Source organism: Crotalus tigris, unplaced genomic scaffold (assembly GCF_016545835.1).
Source record: "Crotalus tigris isolate CLP2741 ecotype Arizona unplaced genomic scaffold, ASM1654583v1 scf7180000024339.11422700, whole genome shotgun sequence".
Taxonomy (NCBI): Eukaryota; Metazoa; Chordata; class Lepidosauria; order Squamata; family Viperidae; genus Crotalus; species Crotalus tigris.
In genome coordinates, this window is record NW_024100509.1 from 8,216,460 (window position 1) to 8,240,635 (window position 24,176).

At 43.3% G+C, this 24,176-nt stretch overlaps 1 protein-coding gene across 3 annotated transcripts in view; it reads right to left on the bottom strand.

Annotated features, from left to right (window-relative positions):
- Positions 1-24,176, bottom strand: part of SUCO (SUN domain containing ossification factor) — a 153,597-nt gene that overhangs the window by 68,120 nt on the left and 61,301 nt on the right. For 2 of the 3 annotated variants that reach the window (XR_005554599.1, XM_039325940.1), the window contains exons 12-14: positions 20,031-20,051; positions 19,775-19,830; positions 10,994-11,085 (exon numbers count right to left, since the gene is read on the bottom strand). Coding sequence is in view for 2 of the 3 variants with exons in the window: in XM_039325940.1 (XP_039181874.1) it covers positions 10,994-11,085; positions 19,775-19,830; positions 20,031-20,051 (169 nt within the window). In the remaining variant the exon portion in view is untranslated. The remainder of the gene's footprint in view (positions 1-10,993; positions 11,086-19,774; positions 19,831-20,030; positions 20,052-24,176) is intronic. The other variant, XM_039325941.1, reaches the window with a different exon arrangement.

Sequence of the window (24,176 nt, forward strand, 5' to 3'; positions counted from 1 at the left end):
GCTGGCTAGCCGTTTAAACTGACCAGAGGACATCCTGGTGAGCTGTTTCCAGGATGGACTGAACGAAGATCTGTACAATGCCTGTATGGCCCGTGAAGCACCGGGGTGATTGTGAAATTGGTGCCTATTGGCAGAGGAGTTGGAAGTAGATCGATGCAAACACTAGCACTGCCCTGTGAGAATGAGCTTAAGCCACAGTCTGAGAGGAGAGGAGAAACCGCCCGTACACTATGGGGACCACCCCGCTCCACTGCTTACTTCAGCTTACTGCTGAAAGGAGGGACACCGAGCAGTCGACTGTTGCAGCAGAGTGCCAGCAAAGAGGGGAGACCGTCAACCGACTGGGAGATCCACAAAAGCCACACCGCACCCAAGGGACTCGGCACTCAGAACCGTAGAGTCCATAGAGCTTCCCTGAGCCCATGGGGCAGAGGGTCCAGCTTCAACTCCAAATGATGACTCGGAAGCGTCAGAAAGTGACTATGAGGATGACTCTTTGGTAAGTGTGCTGATCAACCCCATAACCAGGCCCCTACAACTGGCCATACTGGGCACTGGGAAGAAAGTAAAATTAGCAGCCTTGCTGGACTCGGGGTGCACCCACTGCTTAATCAGCCCAAAACTGGTAGGAAAAATGGGAGCACCCCTCAGGCGACTAAAGATTCCGATCACCTTTTGCCAGCTTGATGGGTCTGTCGCAGGGGGGGTTCCCACCAGTTTTGCCACCAAGCCCCTGCATTTAGCCATAGGAGATCACTCAGAGACTTTAGCGTTTGTTGTGGCTCCTGGCATGGAGTGGCCGCTAGTGCTGGGACTGACATGGTTAAAGAAATAGAACCCCATAGTTGATTGGAGCGAGGGACGTGTAAAATTCCTGAAAAGGAGGGCCCCTCCCCATCTAAGGATAAGGGCAAGAAGTGTGGACTACGTCGCAAACTAGCCTCTGCCCTCAGCAAACAAGAATTACAGAGCCTCTGTTGGAATATTCATGAGCAGGAAGAGTCATGTGGTAACTCAGTCAGCCAATGTGAAGAAAGTGCTACTGAGTCTGTGCAAAAAGGTATTGAGTTAGGAGCTGGATTTCCAGTCTCAGGTTTGTCTCTGTATCTCTCTGTAAGAAGTCTTCATTGAGCTATGTTGCTGTAAAGAAGAATGTATGGTTTTGTAAATATTTTGATATAAATATAAAGAAGTTATTTTGAATCAGCTAAATGCAGTCAACTGTGAGAGCTACTGATTTATTTTTTCACCAACAGAGAAATTAAAATTCTCTAACAGGTTATGGGCCCAGAGCTTACTAAGGACTGCATTGTAATTTAAAGCTGGAAGAAATTGCCTGTGTTTAGAAAGTATAAGAACAAGGCAGAATAAGCAGAATGGCTGCAATGGAATTTAAGGAAAGCTATGTGCCTCATTTGGGCCAGAAGAATTACATTGTGAGGGCTGCTAAAATGGAATGTTTGCTGAAAGCTAAAGCGCTGTGGTATATTGTAGAAAATCCACCACAAGTATTTGCAGCTGCTGATCAGAAGAGTCATGATCAAGCAATGGCTTATCTCATCTTGAATTTAGATGATGAACAATTTCTAAATGTTGCAAATTTAAAGACTGCAAAGGAGATTTGGTTGAAGTTGAGAGCTGTGCATGTGAATGTTTCTGCGTGCAATATAGTGCAGTTGTCAAGAAAACTTTACAGGGCCTGTTTGCAACCAGGTGAATCTGTGGAACAGTGTTTAAATAAAATGCGAAGTCTATTTTTGGACTTAGAACAACGCGGGATTAAATTCCCTGAGTCCCAGAAGGTTTTATTTGTGTTGAACAGTTTAGATAAAACCTGGGACATAGTTTCTGCCATATTTGAGTGTAAAGAAGAGCAAGACTTAAATTTTGAGGCTTTAAAGGCATGTTTGCTTAATGAAGAAATAAAGCGCCATTTTAGAAGCAGCCAGGAGGTGAAATTCCTGAGGAGGGGGTCCAGACTGCAAGTCTCCGGAGGAGAAGAAACAAGCAAATCGGACCCAGAACAAGTTGTAACAAAGGAGAGATTTTGCAAGCAGAGAGTTGCTCAGCGAGAAAAGAATTGCTACATTTGTGAAGCAAACAACCATCTGAAAAGGAACTGTTTGCAAAGGAACAATTTGCAGCAAAGGACATTTGTGCAACAAAAAAGGACTGATTTGCAAAAGGAACATTTTGGTGTTGCAAAAGTTTGTTATAGCAACAACAGAGACAAGTGGCTAATAGATAGTGGGGAAAGTCAAACAATTGTTAATGACTCTGAATTATTTTGCAGGTTTGTTCCAGTAGCACAAGAAACTGTGGCTGCAAAACATATTTGGACTGTGCAGTATGCAAAGCATCGAAGTCAAAGGCATTCCCAGTTAGTAAATGTAGCACAAGACAAACAAAATGAGTTCTAGAGTTGGTCCATGCAGATCTGGTGGGACCTATGCAAGCCAGTTTAGGATGAGCACAATATGCACTGGTAATTATTGATGATTATAGCAGGTATTCATTTTGCTACTTGCATAGATGTAAGACAGAGGTGCTATAACAATTCAAACAGTGGGTAAGTTTTGTAGAGAGAAGGTACAGTCAACAAGTGTGTCAGTTGCAAACTGTCAAGAGGTACTGAATTTATGTCAACTAAATTTCAACAATGGTTGGGGCAGTTGAGGATAAGACACAGACGCCCAAATCCTTATACAGCAGCAGAGAATGGTGTAGCTGAAAGAAGGAATGGTGTTTTTCAAACAATGAAAGATTCATTATTAGAAGATTCTGGTATGAGCAGGTCATATTGGGGAGAAGCCATATTGACTGCCAATTATATAGCTAACAGGCTGTGGAGTTCCTCCATTAATAATACTCCATATGCCATTCTATATGGGAGAAAGCCATCACTGGCACATTTGAAAATTTTTGAAAGTACTGTATGGGTACATATTCCGAAAGCAATCAGAAGAAAGGACAGCAAAAGGCAAGAAAGCTCAGCTTTGTGCCAGGGTCAAAAGGATATCGCTTTAGTGATAGAAGTAAAAGAATTGTAATTTCAAGGTCTGCTAATTTTGCGGAACAAAATTGGGACAGAATTAATGCAAATTCTGGGTATGTCTCACTTAATGACGGTGATCTATTTAATGACAATAACTCATCTAATGATAAAAAAATGATTATTGAAGATATCAATGTTCAGGGAGGAGAGGCTGAACAAGACATGAAACCAGAAAGAATTGAGACACAGGAGCAGTTAATACTACATAGGTCAGAGCGATGTAACAAAGGAATTCCGCCTGACAGGTATTCTGCCAGCAAGGTAAAGGTTTGCAATGTGTGGTAATAGCCAAGAAGTTATAAAGAAGTGTTGGCATTACCAAAAGCTGAACAAGAAAGATGGAAGGAGGCCATTGATAAAGAGATGAAATCCATGGGAGATCATGAAGTATTTAAATCAGTGACTTTGCCACAGGGAACCAAAGCTGTGGGTTGTAAGTGGGTATATAAAAAAAAGGTATTGCCAAATGATGATGTACAGTTGTTGCAAGATTTAAATATTAACGTAAAAGAATCTGTAAAGGTATTTGAAGATAATGCTGCCTGTATAAAAATGGCAACTGGTGACAGGGTGAAAACAGAAGTAAACATGTAGACATTAAGTATTGTAATGTCAGGGAAGCTGTAAAAGGAAAATTGATTAGTTTACATCATTTTTCTTCTGAGGATAATTTGCAGACATGATGAGTAAACCATTAGGTGGTGTTCACTAGGGAAAATGTATTAAGTCTATAGGTCTGATGTCTCTTCCTGTCATGAAGGGAGGAGTGTTGGAATATTCATGAACAGGAAGAGTCATGTGGTAACTCAGTCAGCCAATGTGAATAAAGTGCTACTGTGTGCAAAAAGGTATTGAGTTAGGAGCTGGATTTCCTGTCTCAGGTTTGTCTCTGTATCTCTCTGTAAGAAGTCTTCATTGAGCTATGTTGCTGTAAAGAAGAATGTATGGTTTTGTAAATATTTTGATATAAATATAAAGAAGTTATTTTGAATCAGCTAAATGCAGTCAACTGTGAGAGCTTCTGATTTATTTTTTCATCAATAAAGAAATTAAAATTCTCTAACAGCCTCCCACTGGAATACCAGGACCTAGCTGAAGTGTTCAGTGAGCAGAGATTCGATGAGCTCCTGCCTGACCGGCCCACAGACTGTGCCATTGAGATTGTTCCAGGGGCAAAACTCCCAAAACCAAAGCTGTATTCCATGACCCCTAGGGAATTGAATGAACTTTGCAAGTTCATTGACAAAAAATTGACCAGGGTTTCTTCCAGCCTACCAGACCCCAGGTGGCTACCCCTGTGCTATTGGGGAAAAGAAGGAGGGTCTCTTCATCGTTGCATGGATTATAGGGGTCTGAATGCTGTATGTGTGGAGAATATGTACCCCCTTCCTCTATTGAGAGACATGTTAGCACACCTGTCAAAAGGACAATTTTTTTCCAAACTAGATTTGCAGGAGGCTTACTATTGAATAAGAATAAGAAAGGGGGATGAATGGAAAACCGCTTTCAATTGTCCCCTGGGCTGCTTTCAATTTAGGGTGCTACCTTCTGGACTGCAGGGGGCTCAGCTGTTTCCATGCAATTGATCAATGAGGTTTTTCATGAGCACCTGTACAAGAGGGTTTTGGTTTATCTTAATATCTTAATTTATACTGAGACCAAGGTAGAGCACGTCAAACTGGTCAGAGTGATACTAAATCAGTGGTTCTCAACCTTTTTAATGGCGCGACCCCAGCCGGTCGTAAGTCGAGGACTACCCAACTGGTCGTAAGTCGAGGACTACCCAACTGGTCGTTAAGTCGAGGACTTTCCCTGCCCAGGAGCATCGCACATGCGTGGTGCCGCCCCCTGCGCCGGCCGAGGTGTAGCTGGCAAGCGGCAGAGATGGAGCAGGCCGACCACTGGCTGGGCTACCAGCTGGCCCAGCCCAAGGGAGGCCCATCTGCCGGGCCCCACACGCACCAGCAACCCTCCCTGCGCCCGCCGGCCTCCCACCTCCCACCCCTGGCCCTCTTTTACTTACATTTTTAGTAGTTGCTCAGCAGGGAGGGGTGGAAACTTCCAGACAGCTCGCCTTCGCTGCAGACAACTTGCAGCACAGTTTGCAGAATGGGACTTTTGGCGGGCTCAGCAGGGCAGAGACAGCCTGGACAATTCCTATTGGCTTTTGAAAGCAAATAGAATTAGACTCTATTCAAGAGAGTCTATTCTATTGGCTTTCAAAAGCCAATAGAATAAAAGGGAGTAGCACAGCTAAGGAAAAGGGGGAAAAAATGGCGGACTGCGTTGTTTGGCGACCCCCGTGAAATGGTCGTTCGACCCCAAATGGGGTCATGACCCAGAGGTTGAGAACCGCTCTACTAAATAAACTGCGCTCTGCCAAGTTGTATGCCAAACTATCAAAGTGCAAATTCCACAAGGATCGCATTGATTTCTTGGGCTATCACATCTCAAACAAGGGGTGGAGATGGACCCAGGGAAAGTGCGAGCCGTCCTGGAGTGGGGCCCCCCTCACATCAGGAAGCAACTCCAGAGCTTCCTAGGCTTTGCAAATTTTTAATGGCAGTGTATTCCTTCTTTTGCGCAAATTGTGCTCCCCATCAGAAATCTGCTAAAAACCAAAAATGGGGATAAGCCAAAACCCCACCAACCGCTGAAATGGACAGGGGAATGTCAAGCTGCTTTTGAAAAGCTAAAGAGACTTTTCTCCACGGAGCCAGTACTGAAGCACCCGGATCCGGAGAAGGCTTTTGTTATTCAAGCTGATGCTGGCGATGTGCAGTAGGAACAGTTCTCCTCCAAAGAAACAAGGAAGGCCAGTTATAACCTTGTGTGTACACCTCCAGAATGTTATCTGAAACAGAACAGAGGTGGGCGGCATGGGAGAAGGAAGCCTATGCTGTACGATGGGCTCTCCTAACCTGGAGACATTTCCTGGAGAGGAGTAAAATACCCTTTCAGGTGTGGACTGATCTTAAGAATCTCGAAGCCATGAAAACGCCTAGGAAACTGTCTCCTAAACAAGCACGGTGGGTTCAGTACTTCCACCGATTCAACTTTACAATCCATTACCTCCCTGGGGAGAAGAATTTTCTGGCAGATGCCCTGCCTAGAATGCCGCAATTATGTAAAATCTGAAGTAATTAACCACTGCTAACCCCTAAACAATTAGCACCAGAACACAAACCAGGGCTACAATGCCACTGGACAAGACGGCGGTCCAAGAGTTCAAGTTAGCATTGGAAACTGATGAGTGGTTTTGGAATTATAAGAACTTATGTTTAATAAAAGACGATCTGGCTTGGGTCGGGGAGAAAATATATGTTCCAGCGGCTCTAAGACTAAAAGTGATGCGAGCTGGGCATGGCTTGAAAATAGCTGGACACTTTGGGTTTGTCAAAACCCTACACCTGATTAAAAGGGAGTTCTGATGGACTTCTTTGGAAAAAGACATAGAGAACTATGTAGCCAGCTGCCCCACATGTGACACAGCTAAGTGGCAGCAAGGAAAAACTCCAGGGCTACTTCAGCCGGTGGCAAACCTTTCAGTACTATGGAGAGAGATCTCTATGGATTTTATTGTGGAGCTTCCTGAAAGTGCAGGAAATACAATTATTTGGGTGGTTACAGACCTGTTCTCTAGGCAGACCCATTTCATCCCGTGCCCAAAGATCCCAACAGCTACAGCTCTGGGTAAATTCTTTCTGCAACACATCTATCGATTTCACGGAGCCCCACAATGTATAATCTCAGACAGGGGAGTTCAGTTCACCTCCAAGTTCTGGAAAGCTTTTCTGGACCTTTTGGGTTCTAGTCAGGGGCTGTCATCTAGTCATCATCCTCAAATGAATGGTGAGGCAGAGAGACTGGACTCAGTTCTAGAACAGTACCTTAAATGCTTTATCAACTATCAACAAGATAATTGGACTGATTTGTTGCCTTTTGCTGAGATTGCTTATAATAATGCTGCGCATTCAACTACTGATTTCACCCCTTTCCAGGTTGCAAATAGTCAAACATTTGTTCCCATACCTGAATTACCCGCTAAAGAACCTAACATTCCCTCTTTGCAAGAGTGAATTAGACAGTTGCAAAATACCTGGCCAGTAGTATGAAAAGTAGGATAAGACTAGAGAAGCCTATAAGGCTCAGATCAATTAAAAAAAAGGGTGAAGTAGAAACCTTTGAAGGTTGGAGACAAAGTCTATCTCTCTACAAAATACTTGCAATCTCTATAGCCTTCCAAAAAATTGAATCCCAAGTTTGTTGGACCTTTTCCTATTAAGCATATCATCAACTCAGTGACTGTCAAACTAGAGTTCCCTAATAACCTACGACAAATCCACTGTTTTCCATTGTAGCTTACTCAAATCAGAGATTACATCTAACTTTAGACCACCTGCACCTCCAGTCCCTACACCTATGTTAGTCGAGGGTGAACAACATTTTGAGGTATGGGACATTCTAGATTCCTGTAGACACCAAGGTTCCATACAATATTTGGTGGCATGGAGAAACCTTCCATTCTCTCAGAACAGAGGTCCTCAACCCCTGGTCCGTGGAACAGTTCTGGGCTGCGGCATGCAGCAACCGGTCCACACCAACAACCAGTTCACAGGATGCAGGCAGCACACAAAACCATGCCCTCTCCGGTCCATGGAAAAATCTCTCTCCAGGTAACCAGTCCCTGGTGCCCAAAAGGTTGGGGACCTGCTCTCAGTATGAATGGGTATATAAAAAACATGTTAGAGCCCCTTGATTACTCAAATGTTTTCACTCTAAGTAACCTGATAAGCCTGATTAATGCAATTGTATTGTTTGTTCTCTTCCCCTTTCCTTCTTTTATGTTTTGCAGGTGAATCTGTCATTTTTCTAGGGAGGGGCTGTATGTCAGATCCCCAAAGAAATGTTTTGCTTCTTTTCTTATAGTATTCATGCTTTTGTAACCATTCTTTGGGGACTGCCATTCTGTTGGGAGGAGGGATGCTTTGCACTGTCTTGCCACTTTGTCCTTCCCCCAGGAGAAGAAATGCATCACCCTTATCTAGGAGACGGTTTGCGCTTGGAGCCAGAGAGAAACGAAAGCGAGGGAGACTTTGAAGAGCACGCCAAAGGAGCCAGTTACCAAAACAACATGCCACCTGTGGATTGGCTAGGACTTAAATGGACACTGGCGAGACGAGTAACGAATATTGCTTTTAACATACTGCTTGCACAGATTTTTCCTCAGACCTCACTTTGTTTTCCCTGCTGTTGCTAGCCGAGCGGCTCCCAACCTTTTCTATACCCTGCACTCCTAGAATGCTTCTGATATATTCCCACACCCCTTACAAAAGTTCAAAATAACGAATTATGCATATACACTATAATTTTGAAACTTCTAAACCCAAGTTTTTGCACCTGCTGGAATATCATCTCACACCCCCAGGGGATGTGAGCACCCGTTTGGGAACCCCTGCACTAGCCCCTAATAAAAGTTCCTTTTGAGACAATGTCTGTTTCAAGAGTTCTGCTTTCTTGGGAGGCCTAGTTGAGGTAGGTCCTTAGTAGTCCTCTTGTCTCTCTTGAGCAGTGTTCCTTGATCTTGGCAATTTTAAGATATGTGGAGTTCAACTCCCAGAATTTCCCAGCCAGCCATGCTCATCCCATGTTGGCTTTAAAATTCTGGGAGTTGAAATCCACATATCTTAAAGTTGCCAAGGTTGAAAAATTCTGCTCTGAGACCTAACTGCAAATGCCTATGCTGCAAGTGCTCTGTAACCAAAATACTGCTTGGATTTTGAGACAGATGCAACATGGTGCATTTGCAGTAAGCCCTCAGAAATGACAAGGAATCTTCTCATCTCTGAAGCTGGCTGCAAATGCCCCAGGCTGCAAACACTCCATACCAAAGTCCTGCTTGGATTTGGGGACAGACCCTTTTCACCGAATGGGCTGCTTGCCAAAGGGATTCAGATCTGCTCAAGGATAAGCCCTTTTATGAGCAGCTCTTTTTGAGCAAAATAGCTGCTTGCTGGAGGAATTCAAATCTATGCAGGTCCAAGACCCTCCAGCAGGCAACTCTTTCACTCTGTTCACTTAACAACTGAGGGGATTGCTTAATGACTAGAACTGGAAATGCTAGGATAGTGGTTGTTGAGCAAAACAATCAAGTGACATCACACTTAATGACTGAACATTTGAGTCGCAATCGTGGGTGTAAGATGAGGACTATCTATCTGTCTATCTGTCTGTCTATCTATTTTACACTTACTAAACCAATGACCTTACTAAAGAATGCAGAAGTACTACGATAACTGGCATAGACTTTAAATATTTTCTAGGTCCACTTTGTGATTGTTTACTAAAAAAACCCACAGAAATTTGTTTCTTAGTCACTACATTGTTTCTCTAAATACCCCAGTAATATATAGCATAGTTTTAAAAAGCAAAAATCTATAACATTAACCAAATGAATTTTATAATAATTGAAAACTCTTGAGTTTCTTAAGCAGGCCGGACATTTAAAAAGCAGGAAGGGAAAGAAAAATAATATATTTCATGTTGAACAATTCTTGTCCCCAGTCTTAATTTTAGATGAAATTAAAATCTTCAAGGATTATAATTGAGCTGTCAAACTGTAGCTAGGTCTCAGAACTTACTGGGATGACTTTGAAATCTATTTTTTGGAATTCAGTTTTAATTACTATTTCACAAGGATTTTAGGACATGTGTTTTAAAGCATATTTTTACCAGTATAAGGTTGCTTATTTATTATGTCACTTTATAATAGGTTTTGTATCTGTAGAGTGAATGTCTTCGGGATGTTCTAATGATTGACATTTTCAGTCCTATTGAGCGGAGCCATCTTACACATGAAGACTCTAACCACTAACCAACTCTGTAATAATTATGGGTGCCCATCTAGCAAAAAGGAAGGCAACATAAATATAAGTAGGTGGTCCATGCAGAGAACAGAGAACAGGAGAAGGACACAATGTGTGTGTCCCTGCTCACCTATTAACACCCACTTGGATTTTGTTTCAGTTGAAACACTTACTATCAAGAAGTTCCAGTTCTACTGTGCTGCATTTGCAATTCAGAACTTCCAATGGTTCTTTCTCATCTGAAGCAAAATGTATTTTTCATTTTCTAAATACCCCTGGGAATAATCAACAAGCCAAAGCTCACAGACATGACTAAAGCCAATATCCCCCCCGACGCCCCCCCCCAACAAAATAAGCACAAGCCAAATGGCCGGTACAAGGCCAAGCCACCTAATACTATTTATAGGTAATCCTCAACAAGGAGTAAGGGGTGGAGGCTTGTTAAGAGAGAATCAATCTAAAGTATGGAGAAATTTCCTGACAGTGAGCACAATTAATGGCTTGCCTCCAGAAGTTTTAAAAACTAGATTGCAGAACCGGGATCATGTAAGGTCTCTTCTTTGAGATCTCTTCCAGCCCTATGATTCTATATTCTATGATGTATTATAACCATAAAAATAACTCATTTAATTAAATGCAGATGAAGTCTGCAAAGATCTCCTTTGAGTGGGTAAAGATTTACTTCCATAAGTCTGTATAATGAAGAATCTAATGGCAGCAACAAAGAGGATTCACAAACTTGCTCATCTCTGTAAATAAAAGTTGAATGTTGTGATAGATATCACAGTACTCTTGCATAATACAATGTAGAAATAACTTTGCAATATGAATGTGTGCACATGGGATTTAGAGGGAGTTATCCATTTTCTAACTGTTTAATGTAAGTTCCTTAAAGTTTTCCTTTTACAAAAATAAATATCTACACTTGTGTAGTTCTTTTAGCTACTCTACTTACTCTTTAACTCAGGCTTGTTCTCTAATTCATAAATAAATGAAATGAAGTCTTCCAGGTGAGTCCTTCCTTAATTATTAAGTAATTATAATTAATCTTAAATTATGAGCAACTGCTTACCATAATCTTCATCAATCAGTTCTTGTTTTTCAGAATGATATTGTGAATCAGCAATTTCTTCATATTCTTCAACCATGCTAGTTCCAAACACCCTGTAAATCATATGATAATTAAACTATTTAAAGAAGTAATAAATCACAATTGTTTCCTTTTACACAAAAGACTTAATTTCATCCTAGCATACTGATAAAACTGAAGTGCAATGCATTTCCCTAGCTGTCACTAGTCAAGGTTATCACAGACATGACTACAAATGAAGGCAAGTATATGTGTCCCAGGATAATGTTGCAAGATCCAATTTGGGTTGGTCACCAAGATCAGAAGTTTAGTCTTCTAAGCTTTCGGACTTGTGCTGGAGTCCATCCTCAGGGACCTTCTATCTACCAGAATGTGTGCTTTGGGCTATTCTATATGTCATATTTATGTGGTGCATAAATTAGAATCCATATTCAACAGAGTAGAAACAGAAGACTCAGAAAAACATACTATCAGACAAAAAATATTGGCAATGCTGGTCGCACACAAACCAAATAATATGCTCAGCCCAATGGAACAATGCATCTTGAAAGACCTGAAACAAGATCAGGACATTATTATTTTATTGACAGATAAAGGTCGCTCAATGGCAGTGATGAACTGCACAGATTACGAAATGAAGACATTCACCCTATTCAATGATTCCTCAGCATATGGGCTACCAAAGACATCAGAGATGAGAATGATGGTTACACAACTGAATGGTTATCTCAGCCAACCCAAACAAAACAACTATATAAGGGAAAAAGAATGTTGGAAAGTAAAAGCAACAGATGCCGCCCCAGCCAGATTTTATGGACTCCCCAAGATACACAGAGTAGGAGTCTCCCTTAGACCAATTGTAGCGCTATGAGATACCCCTATCTACAACTTGGCTAAATGGCTGGCACAATGCTTAAGCTTCCTGACCTACCCTCAAACAGCACAATCACGTCGTCTGTGCAATTTTTGACAAAGCTACAAAGCTTAAATATGGCTCCTAATGAGATGATGGTCTCCTTTGACGTAGTGTCCCTATTTATATCCATTCCTCCTCACTTAGCATACAAAGTAATAGATTAAAAAACTAAAAGAAGAGTACAACACAAATCAAACCAACCTAACCTGGACACAAATCATGAAGCTATTCCAGTATTGCCAACATACCTTTTTCACATTCAAAAGGGAAACGTATGAGAAAATAAAAGGGACACCCATGGAATCCACAATATCAACAGTCATTGCAGAAATTGTCCTGTGCGAACTAGAACACTGTATATTTCAAAACTATACACTTAAATTTTGGTGCCATCATGTGGACAACAGGTTTATCATTATCAAAAGAAATGCACTGAAAGACTTTCATACCCTACTGAACCCCATCTTCCCAGACATACAGTTCACAATGGAGGAAGAAACGGCTAGACAATTACTATTTTTAGATGTACTTGTCAACAGACAGGAAGATGGAAGCCTAGAAACCACAGCCTATCACAAGGCCACCAACACTCCAAGCAGTCTTAGTTTCAACAGTAACCATCTACTATCACATAAAAAGAGTTGTGTCAGAACACTATATGGTAGGGTGAGAACCCACTGTAGTACCCAGGAAGCTAAACTATTGGCCAGAAGCTACCTACATGAACAATTCAGGGAGAATGGTTATCCACAAGCATTTATTACAAGATGCCTGTGCAATATGCAAGGAAGAGAAATGAAGAAAGAAGGTATAAGACCAACTATATGGCACATCCCGCCATGTATCAAAAACATTTTGGAAGCAATAGAACACAGCTTCTGATATCTGCATTGTACCCCACCCAGAAGCTACCATATGAGGACAAATCATGCATTGCAATGATTGCTTGGAGGTGGGAGATACTTCCAATGTAATCTACCAGATCTTCTGCATGGATTACCCCTGTGACTATGTAGACAGATGGGAAGGAAGCTACCACCAGATTGCAAGAACACAAGCAAGCAGTCAGAAGAGGAGACCCAAGTTCATTGGTAACCTCACATTGCAATGAACAAGGACATACATTCAATTTCGCATCTACTAAGACTGTTGGCCATGCAAGTACAAAGATAGCCAGGGAAATGATTAAAGCCTGGGAAACAGGCCCAGGAGTAAAGGCCAATATTTATCACCAGCTTATCACATACTTAGGAGTTGAGGACTTGGCAGCACAAGTAAATAATAGCCAATCACCAGCCAGCAATACAGTAATCAACCAACAGGAAGGCGTCACATAAGTGCAATAAATAGAATAGCTGTCAGGATCTGAAATGTCATACTCCTCAGGAGAAGAGGTGGTGGAGACGCATAACCACAAACCTTGGTGGTCAATGGGCGTTGGAAAGAAAGGCGAGTGGAAAAAGAGATCAAGAAAGGTGACTCTGAGACAGGGGGCCCCACCAACCAGAATGGAAGCAGGAGATGGAGAAATCCCTGCATGTGAGTGAAAAGGAAAGAAGTTGGGCACAGCACTCGAACTGGATCCTAGAGAAAGCTATCAACCTGATGAAAAGAACCCTCGGCTCCCTAGGGAAGGAGAATTCTGAGCCCTGCAGCCCCACCAACATGTGGAGCTGCAGCTGGAGGGACACTGAGGGGGAATTGGAACCTGCAGTCCTGGGAACATCTGCTGATCCAGTAGTGACCACCTCAGCAGCCCCCACTCCCCGCCAATGGTGATCCGGATGGAAGACAATACAATGACGGTGAAGGTACCGATCCATTCAGACTTCCGCCGCTGGATGCAAAATTCAAGGGGGAGCCAACATGCTTGGGGTTTTTCCTAACCCAAGTCCTCAGCTACATGGAGGAATACGACCGGCACATCCCTAGCGACAAAGCCCGTATCCGTATCGTGCAATCCGCCCTGGACAGACCGGCTGCAGATTAGGTGGTGAATTTACACAATTCCGATGCCTCAGAGCTCAACAATTTCAACTGTTTCATGTCTTCTCTGAGAAGGCGATTTGAGGACCCCCTGGATGATCGCAAAGCCCATGAAAAAATCAAAATGGTGAGGCAAGGCAGACGACCAGTAGCCGAATATACACAAGAATTCCGGCCATTGCCAGCAAACTGAAGTGGCCGGAAGACATCCTCGTTAGCCATTTCAAAGATGGCCTAAATTACGACCTGTAGGACTCTTGCCTGCCCTGGGGGGACCCACACTAACGAATGGTACATCCTGGCAGAGGAAGCAGAGATCGACTTACTGAAGAAGCACCGCCGAGGAAGATCATGGGTCCGCTGGCCACCTGAGCCAACGCGCGAGCCAGTGAAGCCACCGGCTATGGCCAAGAAGCCAATGGGCTGTTTCAAATGCAGGAGAGAGGGGCATCGGGCTGTAGAATGCCGCTCCAAAGCCCCCCAGCACAATCCAGACAGATCACCGGCCAGTAAATACAGGAACTCCCCAGCTAAGCCAAAAGAACATGTCATGAGAGCGATAGAGGCTGTGGAACCCCCAACTTCTGCTCAACGTGGGGAAGGAACTGCAGCCTACACCGCAGGGCTGGTGGATGCCTCAGACGACAACTCAGAGCTTGAACCCCTGGTAAGTGGACCCATCGCACCCATCCTCAAGACAGTGACTATATTAATTCCCTCCATGCCCGAAGCTGTCAAGGTGAAAGCCTTAATGGACTTTGGCTGCACCCACTGCCTCATTAGCCCAACGCTAGTGAGGAATCTGGGCATTCCGGTGAGGAGACTAGAACAACCAATCTCCTTTGGCCAGTTAGATGGGTCCATAGCAGGGGGGTGTCAGCTACCCTAGCCACTTTATCAGTCCACCTATCCCTGGGAAACCATGAGGAAGATATAAGGTTCGTAGTGACCCCAGGCATGTAATGCCCAATGATCATTGGGTTGGAATGTTAAAGAAATGGAATCCCTGGGTAAATTGGAGGACAGCAGAAATCAATTTCCTGAAGGGGGACCCTACGGACTTAAAACCCCAAGGGAGATCTACCAAAATTAAGAACAGAAAAAGCATCCATGGGAGAAGAAAAGGGGCTGCCTGAAATACCAGAGGAATACAGATATCTTGCTGAAGTCTTCAGTGAGGAGAGGGCAGATGAGTTCCTCCCCCCCATCGACCCACGGACTGTGCCATAGAATTCAACCCCGGGGTAAAACTCCTGAAGCTCAGACTATACTCCATGAGCCCAAAGGAGAATGAGGAAATGGAAAGATTCCTAAAGAAAAACCTAGAAAGGGGGTCATCGAACCTGCCAAGCCTAAAGTGGCCGCCCGGATCCTCTTTAGAGAGAAGAAGGACAGCTCTTTATGCTTATGCGTAGATTATCGCCTATTGAATACAATCAATAAAAGCAACCTATACCCCCTACTCCTCATGAAGGACATGTTATCACACCTATCGAAAGGAAGAATTTTTACTAAACTAGATCTAAAGGAAGCTATTACCATGTTAGAATTAAGGAAGGGGATGAATGGAAAATTGCATTTAATTGCCCAATAGGGTGCTACCACTTCAAAATTTTGCCATTTGGATTACAAGGGGGTCCCACAGTATTTATGCAATTAACGAGGTATTAAGGGAGCACCTATTTAAAGGGGTCCTCATTTCTTTAGACAACATGCTTATCTTCACTGAATCCAAAGAGGAACATGTCAATCTAGTCAGAGCGGTTTTAAAGAAACTGCGAGCTGCCCACCTATATGCCAAATTATTGAAATGCGAATTCCACCACAAAAGAATAGACTACCTGGGTTACCGCATATCCCCACAGGGCATTGAAATGGACCCAGAGAAGGTCAGAGCAGTATTAGAATGGGCAACACCTCACACAAGAAAGCAGCTGCAAAGTTTCCTGGGCTTTGCAAACTTTTACCGCCAATTCATTCCCTCATTTGCCCCTCACAAACTTAATAAAAACGAAGGTAGAATCCTCAGTGAAACCTAGCCAGCCTCTAAAATAGACAATGGAATGCCAAGTGGCATTTGAAAGATTAAAGAGACTCTTTTCTGCCGAACCAGTACTGAAGCATCTAGACATGGATATGCCCCTCGTAATACAGGCGGATGCAAGTGATGTGGCAGTGGGGGCTGTACTATTACAAGAAAACAATGAAGGGGTATCGCAACCCTGCACATATATGTCCAAGAAACTCATCGAAACAGAACAGCGCTGGCCCGTGTGGGAGAAAGAGGCATATGGGATATATTGGTCATTACTTACGTGGTGCCAATTCCTGGAAGGGAGTAAGATCCCTTTTCATGTATGGACAGACCACAAAAACCTGGAAGCCTTGAAACACCCAGGAAGCTCAACCTTAAGCATGCCCGTTGGTCCCAACATTTTCACCAATTCCACTTTACGCTCAAGCACTTGCTGGGGGGGAAAGAACTTCCTGACAGATGCATTATCTCGCATGCCCCAATATAACAGCACGTGAGCCAACGATTCTAAACCACTTATGGCGGAGTCACAACTGGCAGCACCAGTAACCCCCAGAGCCCAAGCTAAATTAAAACCGCAGCTGGGTAACCAAAACGGAATTGAATTCTGGAAAACTTTGGAAACAGATGAATGGTTCCAGAAAAATAGACACGTGTGCACAATTAAGGATGGACTGCCTTGGGTGGGATAAAAGTTATATACACCAACCACCCAGAGGGTCACATTCATGCAGCTTTGCCATGACACAAAATCAGCAGGGCATTTTGGATTTGTAAAAACATTACACTTAATTAAAAGGCAATTTTGGTGGCCATCCATGAAAAAGGACATAGAAAGTTACGTGGCCAGCTGCCCAATGTGCACAACTGCAAAGAGGTTGGATGGGAAATCTCCCGAACTGTTACAAACAGTGGCAAATCCCTTAGCCCCCTGGAGGGAAATAGCCATGGATTTTATAATAGAATTACCAGAAGCAATGGGAATACTGTCATCTGGACAGTCACGGACTTGTTTTCCAAACAGGTGCACTTTGTCCCTTGCCAAAAGATTCCCACCGCAAAAGCCTTAGCGAAACCTTTCATGCAGCATATTTACAGATTGCATGGGGCACCCCAACGCATCGTATCTGATAGGGGAGTGCAATTTACATCTACATTTTGGAAGGAATTTTTATCCTTTTTAGGGACCACTCAGGGACTGACATCTAGTCATTATCCTCAAGGAAACGGTCAATCAGAGAAATCTAACTCAGTGCTTGAGCAATATTTAAGATGCTTTATTAATTTCCAGCAGTCGAATTGGATGGACCTACTCCCTTTCGCAGAAGTTGCCTCACAATAATGCAGTCCACTCCAGCACAGGCTACACTCCCTTTCAAGTAGCCACCGGTCAAAGTTTCAACCCCATGCCAGAACTAATCCCAAATGAACCGGCGATCCCATCACTGAAAGAATGGATAGAACAATTACAAAACACCTGGCCAATAGTTAGAAAAGCCCCTAGATGAAGCCAGGCAAACATACAAAGCACAAGCAGATTAAAAAAAAGGTTGAGCCTATATCAGGGCTTTTCAACCAGTGGTACGGGTACCACCTGTAGTACATTGGCACCTGGCAGGTGGTACGCGACCATCCGAGAAAAGTAGCGGGGGAGGGGAATGAGCTGAACCAGTGGCAGCACCGCACAAGCCTGAGCGAGAGATGGCTGGAGCTGCAGGCCTGTCAGGGCTCAGCGGAAGCGCCAGGATCAGCTCGTCTTCAGGGCTGTTAGGGCTCAATGGAAGCGCCAGGATCAGCACAAGGCTCCAGCTGGAGCTGATCCTGGTGCTTCTGCTGAGCCCTGAAGAAGCACCAATCAGCTGGAAAGCAACACTGATCCTGGCACTTCTGCTGAGCCCAGAAGAAGTGCCAATCAGCTGGAATGTTGCAGCATCTCCAGGGTCTTGTAATTTACATTCAGATGCTTGGCAACTGATTCATATTTATGATCGTCACAGTGTCCCAGGGTCATGTGAAGTGACCAAACCTTGCTGCAACCACCCAGCAGACGGGGGGAATAAAAACCAAACATCCACCCCCCACCCCTGCTGCCAATTCTCAACAGAAATGCTCACAACAATGAAAACCTCGGACAGGAGGAAGAGCGCCACCAGGTGGGCAGGTAGGTGTCTTGCTCAGCTGTGTCTTGGGGGCACTTTTTTCAGTGTCACTGTAACTTCGAACAGTCACTAAGCGAACTGTTGTAAGTCGAGGACTACCTGTACTTTATCACTTTTTTCCTTTTTTGGGGGGTCATCAAGTTTTTGACACCTTGCTAGGCGACTGGTGGTACTCGGATGTTGCCATATCCTAAAAGTGGTACAATGGGTGAAAAGATTGAAAAGCCCTGGCCTATACCATTCATTATAGGAGAAATGTTGTATTTGTCTACAAAATACCTAAAATCCCTACAACCATGTAAAAAACGTGGACCAAAATATATAGGACCATTTCCAATTAAAAGAATCATAAACCCAGTAACAGTAGAATTAGAATTACCCCAAAAAATCTCAGGCAAATACACCCAATTTTTCACTGCAATTTGGTGAAAAGAGAACAGTCACACATACAACCAAAAATTCCCCCATCACCACCTTCAATCATGGTGGAAGGAGAACAACACTTTGAAATAAAGGAAATCCTAGACTCTAGGAGATATTATGGGACAATTCAATACCTAGTAGCATAGAAACACCTCCCTGCCTCACAAAATGAGTGGGTCCATAAACGTCATGTCAGAGCCCCAAAGCTATTAAAGAAGTTTCATACAGAGTATCCTAACAAGCCAGACTAACTTTTATACCTGTTTTGTTTTCTTTACAGGTGGTTCTCTCTTATTTTTAAGGGGGGCAGGATGTCAGAATCCAGTTATATTTCATTTCTATCTATCTTCTCTGATATAAAACCAAATTTACTCTCTCCTGGATCCTGTCATACTACTAAGGGGGAGAGGGGTATGCATGGGGGTTTTATTACTTTCACTTCCTCTATTCACTACAAAGTAACCTTTTGTTGATTCGCTTCAGATCTGCTAACCATAACAATATAGCCATTTGCCTTTCATCCTATGCGCCTCTGAACTTCTCCTCCTTACTGACCAGGTGCAGCATCTGGGATCTGTGTGAGGAGATGCTGAATGATCATGCCAACGGAGCCGGATCGATGTTATCTCTCCTGAATTTAACACCTAGAAATCCGCGGTCTGAATCGCCCGGAAGAACTGTGGGGTGGGGGGGGCTGCTTAGAGACACTTTAAAACATCGATTTGTGAGGGAATCCCTCAGATCCTGCCTATCATGCCCGCTATCAGTTTCTTTTAATAAAAGTTCATGTTGGAAGAGACCATTTCCAAGAGTCCTGCTTTCTTAAGATGTGGATTGAAGTGGATCCTTACAGCAACCCCGATTGGATCTTTCAACAGACTTGACTTTTCAACTTTTTCATACTGATCTTTATATATTAAAATACTGTATAGTTTTGCCTTGAAAAACTGGTTCATCTAAACGAATAATATTTGTAAATATCATCAAACAGAAATACGTTTTAAGGATATAAAAAGCATTTTGATGCACCCTGTCGGCCCAAATATTGTAAGAAGAAATCTTATATATATATATATATGTGTGTGTGTGTGTGTGTGTGTGTGTGTGTGTGTATGTGTGTGTGTGTGTGTGTGTGTGTGTGTATGTATATAAATATATAATTACAAATCATTAGTGCTTAATAAACAATGTGTTGTCTGGATTCACATATTTAGCTTAATAATAGAAATATTTTTCATTAATACCTTATAAGGCTTAAAGGACAGAAATGTTCTGATCCAAAATGCGATACCAACTCCACCTGAAAAATAAAAAGTATTTAATAACTGAAAAGTGAAAAATTAATTAATAGTACTTGTATAAAGTAAAGATAAAATAAAACTTCACATAAAGTCAACAGAAGGAATCTTGGCAGGCTCTGTTCTTTTCATGCATTAGTGTGCGGAGCCAGAAAGTGTACTCATGGCTTTAGGCTTTCAATATTATGAAGATATTGCTAACCTTTATATACTTGATGAACATCTGAAGTAAGATAAAAGAAGAAAAAGAAGAAAGAATCAGTCAAATACATGCATGCTGCAGGCAATAAATTAGCTGTTATGCAATTAATAACAGTGAATGTTGTAAACTATTTTTCTTCCCCTTATCCCCAAGCCAATATACTGCAATGCTTTTGCAGAAAATGATAAGATGCTCACTACAGATCACAACATGCAGTCAAATTATCACAGCTATTTGTTATGTAGCCAAACAACTGGCATGCTTCATAATTACAGATGAATGCTAGAGGAAAAAAACCCAATACAACAGAAATAAATGTCACTATTATAGTCCAGAAGTATGCAAGGCTTTCAAGTTGTACAATAACGAATATTTTTTATTTTGATATAATCAACTGTACTTTGCTGATTACGCAGATAATATGTAAACAAAGAATCCATAAAGGGTTCTGTTTTATTTATTTTCATTTCATTTTCATTTTATTTATATTTAATATTACTTAACTGCCCATCTCCCTCCCTTTATTACTTCTATTTCTTTTTAAATAGAAGAAATGGGATTATAAAGCTAATGAAGTATATATGATTACTTAATGTTATTTTTTTTCTGTTTGCCTTCTTGAGTAAGTGTAGAAGTAATACCAGTTATTTATTTTATTAAATTTATATACCACACAACTACTAATGACTCTGGGCTGTTCACAAGTAAACATTAAAACTAATATAGATAGTCCTTTACCTATGACCACAACTGAGCCCAACATTTCTATTGCTAAGCAAAACAGTTGTTAAATGAGTTTTGTCCCATTTTATGACCTTTTTGCCATAACTGTTAAAAGAATCACTGCAACTGTTAAGTGAATCATGTGGTTGTTAAGCGAATCTGGCTTTCCCCACTGATTTTGCTTGTCAGAAGCCAGCTGGGAAGTTTGCAAATGGTGATCATATCACCCTGGGACAGTGCAACTGTCATAAATACATGCCAGTTGCCAAGCACCCGAAGTTTAATTACGTGAGCATGGGGATGCTGCAATGGTTGTGTGAAAACCACTCAGAAGTCACTTTTCAATGCTGTTGTAACTTTGAACGGTCACTAAACAAATGACTGTAAGTCGAGGACTACCTGTAAAAATATAATAATAAACAAGGTATTCAGTGAGAAGGAATGTGACACATTGCCCCCTCATCGTCCTATAGACTGCGCAATCGAAATCTTATTTGAGGTATAGGGTGTTGTGCGAAGGAGTAGAAATGGAGCCAGGGAAAGTGAAGTTTATTAATGGCAGGCTCCCCGAACTTGCAAACAGTTGCAGAGTTTTTTACAGTGAGGGAAAAAAATATTTGATTCCCTGCTGATTTTGTATGTTTGCCCCATGATAAAGAAATGATAAGTCTATAATTGTAATGGTAGATTTATTTTAACAGTGGGAGACAAAATAACAACAAAATCCAAAAAAACAACAACACATTTCAAAAAAGTTATAAATTGATTTGCATTTTAATGAGTGAAATAAGTATTTGATCCCCTATCAATAGCAAGATTTCTGGCTCCCAGGTGTTTTTTATACAGGTAACGAGCTAAGATTAGGAGCACTCTCTTAAAGGGAGTGCTCCTAATCTCAGATTGTTACCTGTATAAAAGACACCTATCCACAGAACAATCAGATTCCAAACTCTCCACCATAGCCAAGACCAAAGAGCTGTCCAAGGATGTCAGGTACAAGATTGTAGACCTACACAAGGCTGGAACGAGCTACAAGACTATCGCCAAGCAGCTTGTGAGAAGGTGACAACAGTTGGTGCGATTATTCACAAATGGAAGAAACAAAAAATAAGTTGCAATCTCCCTTGGTCTAGGGGAGGGCTTTTCAACCAGTGATACGGGTACCACCTGTGGTACATTGGCACCTGGCAGGTGGTACACAACCATCCTAGAAAAGTAGCGGGGGAGGGGAATGAGCTGAACCAGTGGCAACACCGCACAAGCCTGAGCGAGAGATGGCTGGAGCTGCAGGGCTGTCAGGGCTCAGCGGAAGTGCCAGGATCAGCTCTTCTTCGGGGCTGTCAGGGTTCAGTGGAAGTGCCAGGATCAGCGCAAGGCTCCAGCTGGAGCTCGGCGCTCATCCTGGTGCTTCTGCTGAGCCCTGAAGAAGCACCAATCATCTGGAAAGTAGCACTGATCCTGGCACTTCTGCTGAGCCCAGAAGTGCCAATCAGCTGGAAGGGGCGTTGTCTTACCTGAACGCCTTTTCTCAGCATGAGGAATGTAGAATCCACAGATGGGTTGATTTAGTCTTCTAGCCCAATCAGACCAAACAATCAAAGTTGCCATGTCTCTGCAGGGTCTGACCATGCCCCAGTTTCAAAAGGGCGAAGCGAATGATTGTGTGACGTGATGGCTCCGAACTGCTGACACTAACCTAACTGCTAGTAATGATCAGGGAGGGGGTGGATTCTACATTCCTCATGCTGAGAAAAGGCGTTCAGGTAAGACAACGCCCCTTCTCCAGCATGTAAAGGAATGTAGAATGCACAGATGGGACATACCAAAGCCCCTATGATCCCACGGGTGGGAAGCAGGTTGGTTAAGTGTTGTTGCTGAAGTGGACCACTTGTTGTAAAACCCGACGGCCAAAAGCGGCCTCTGCAGGAGCAAACTTGTCGAGTTTGTAGTGGCGAATGAATGGTGAAGGGGACGACCACGTAGCCACCTTACAGATGTCCTCTTTGGATGCCTGAGTCTGCCACGCCGCCGACGTGGAAGCGCTACGAGTAGAGTGCGCTTTCAGGCGGCTTGGGACAGGTAAAGAGTAAGCTTGGTAAGATTGAGAGATACAGGCCTTGATCCACCTGGCTATAGTAGAGGAGGAAACCTTCTGTCCCTTGGAAAGAGACAAACAATGCCTCCGATTTGCGAAAGGAAGCTATCCTCTTAACGTAATGACGCAATGCCCTATGTACATCTAGGTAATGCCACTGCTTTTCTAGTGTGTGAGAAGGATTGGGACAAAAGTTTGGTAGTACAATGTCCTGAGCCCGGTGAAACAGTGTATTCACCTTGGGAATGAATAAGGGATCTAACCTCATCACCACTCTGTCCTGATAGAAGGTACACAGGTCTTCCCTAACTGAAAGAGCAACCAGCTCTGACACGCGCCTCACCGATGTGATGGCTACTAGGAAGGCCACCTTGTGGGACAAAATGTGAAGAGAACAAGACCTTATAGGTTCAAAGGGAGACCTAGTGAGTGCCTGCAGAACCCGAGGTAGTTCCCAAGATGGATACCTGTGTACTACCAGGTTTGGTGTTGGAGACTCCTTTCATAAAGGACCAGACCCTGGGATGATGGGACAATGGAGTGGTGTTGGCACAGGTGAACAGCATGGAAAGAGCGGCCACCTGTCTACGCAAGGTGTTGGGTGCTAAGCCCTTATCCACTCCATCCATGAGGTATTCAAGAATCACTGGAATAGTGACAGAAGAGATAGACAAACCCTTATAGGTACACCAGTCACAGAAGTTCTTCCAAGTGGCATCATAGATCTAGTTCATCGCTGGCCATCTGGAAGCTTGGATCATAGCTATCACCCTTCAAGAGTAAGATCCACACATCAGGAACTGGCGCTCAGATACCAGGCGGCTAGTTGTAGCCACTGCGGGTCCGGGTGGCGTATGACTCCCTGCATTAGCATTATCCTCTCTGGAGGGATTTGCCAAGGGGGGGCCATGGCAAGGTTCACGAGATCCGCGAACCATAGACGCCTCGGCCAATATGGGACCACAAGAATTAGCTCTGCCCGTTCCTGTAACAGATTCCTGATGATGGCCGGGATCAAGGGAAGGGGTGGAAATGCATATAGAAGGCCCGCTGGCCAAGGGCTACGGAGGGCGTCTGCTCCCTTCGAACCCTGGGATGGGTACCGAGATAGAAACCGGGGAAGCTGGGCGTTTGTTGGGGATGCAAACAGGTCGACTTTGGGCCGACCGAAACGGTGAGTTATCTCCCGAAAGAGACAGGGATGTAGACGTCACTCCGAATGATCTATCGTAGATCGACTCAGAAAATCCACTTGATCGTTTTCCACCCACGATGTGTTCTGCCTTTAGGGACAACAGATTCTGTTCCGCCCATGACCCCAGACACTG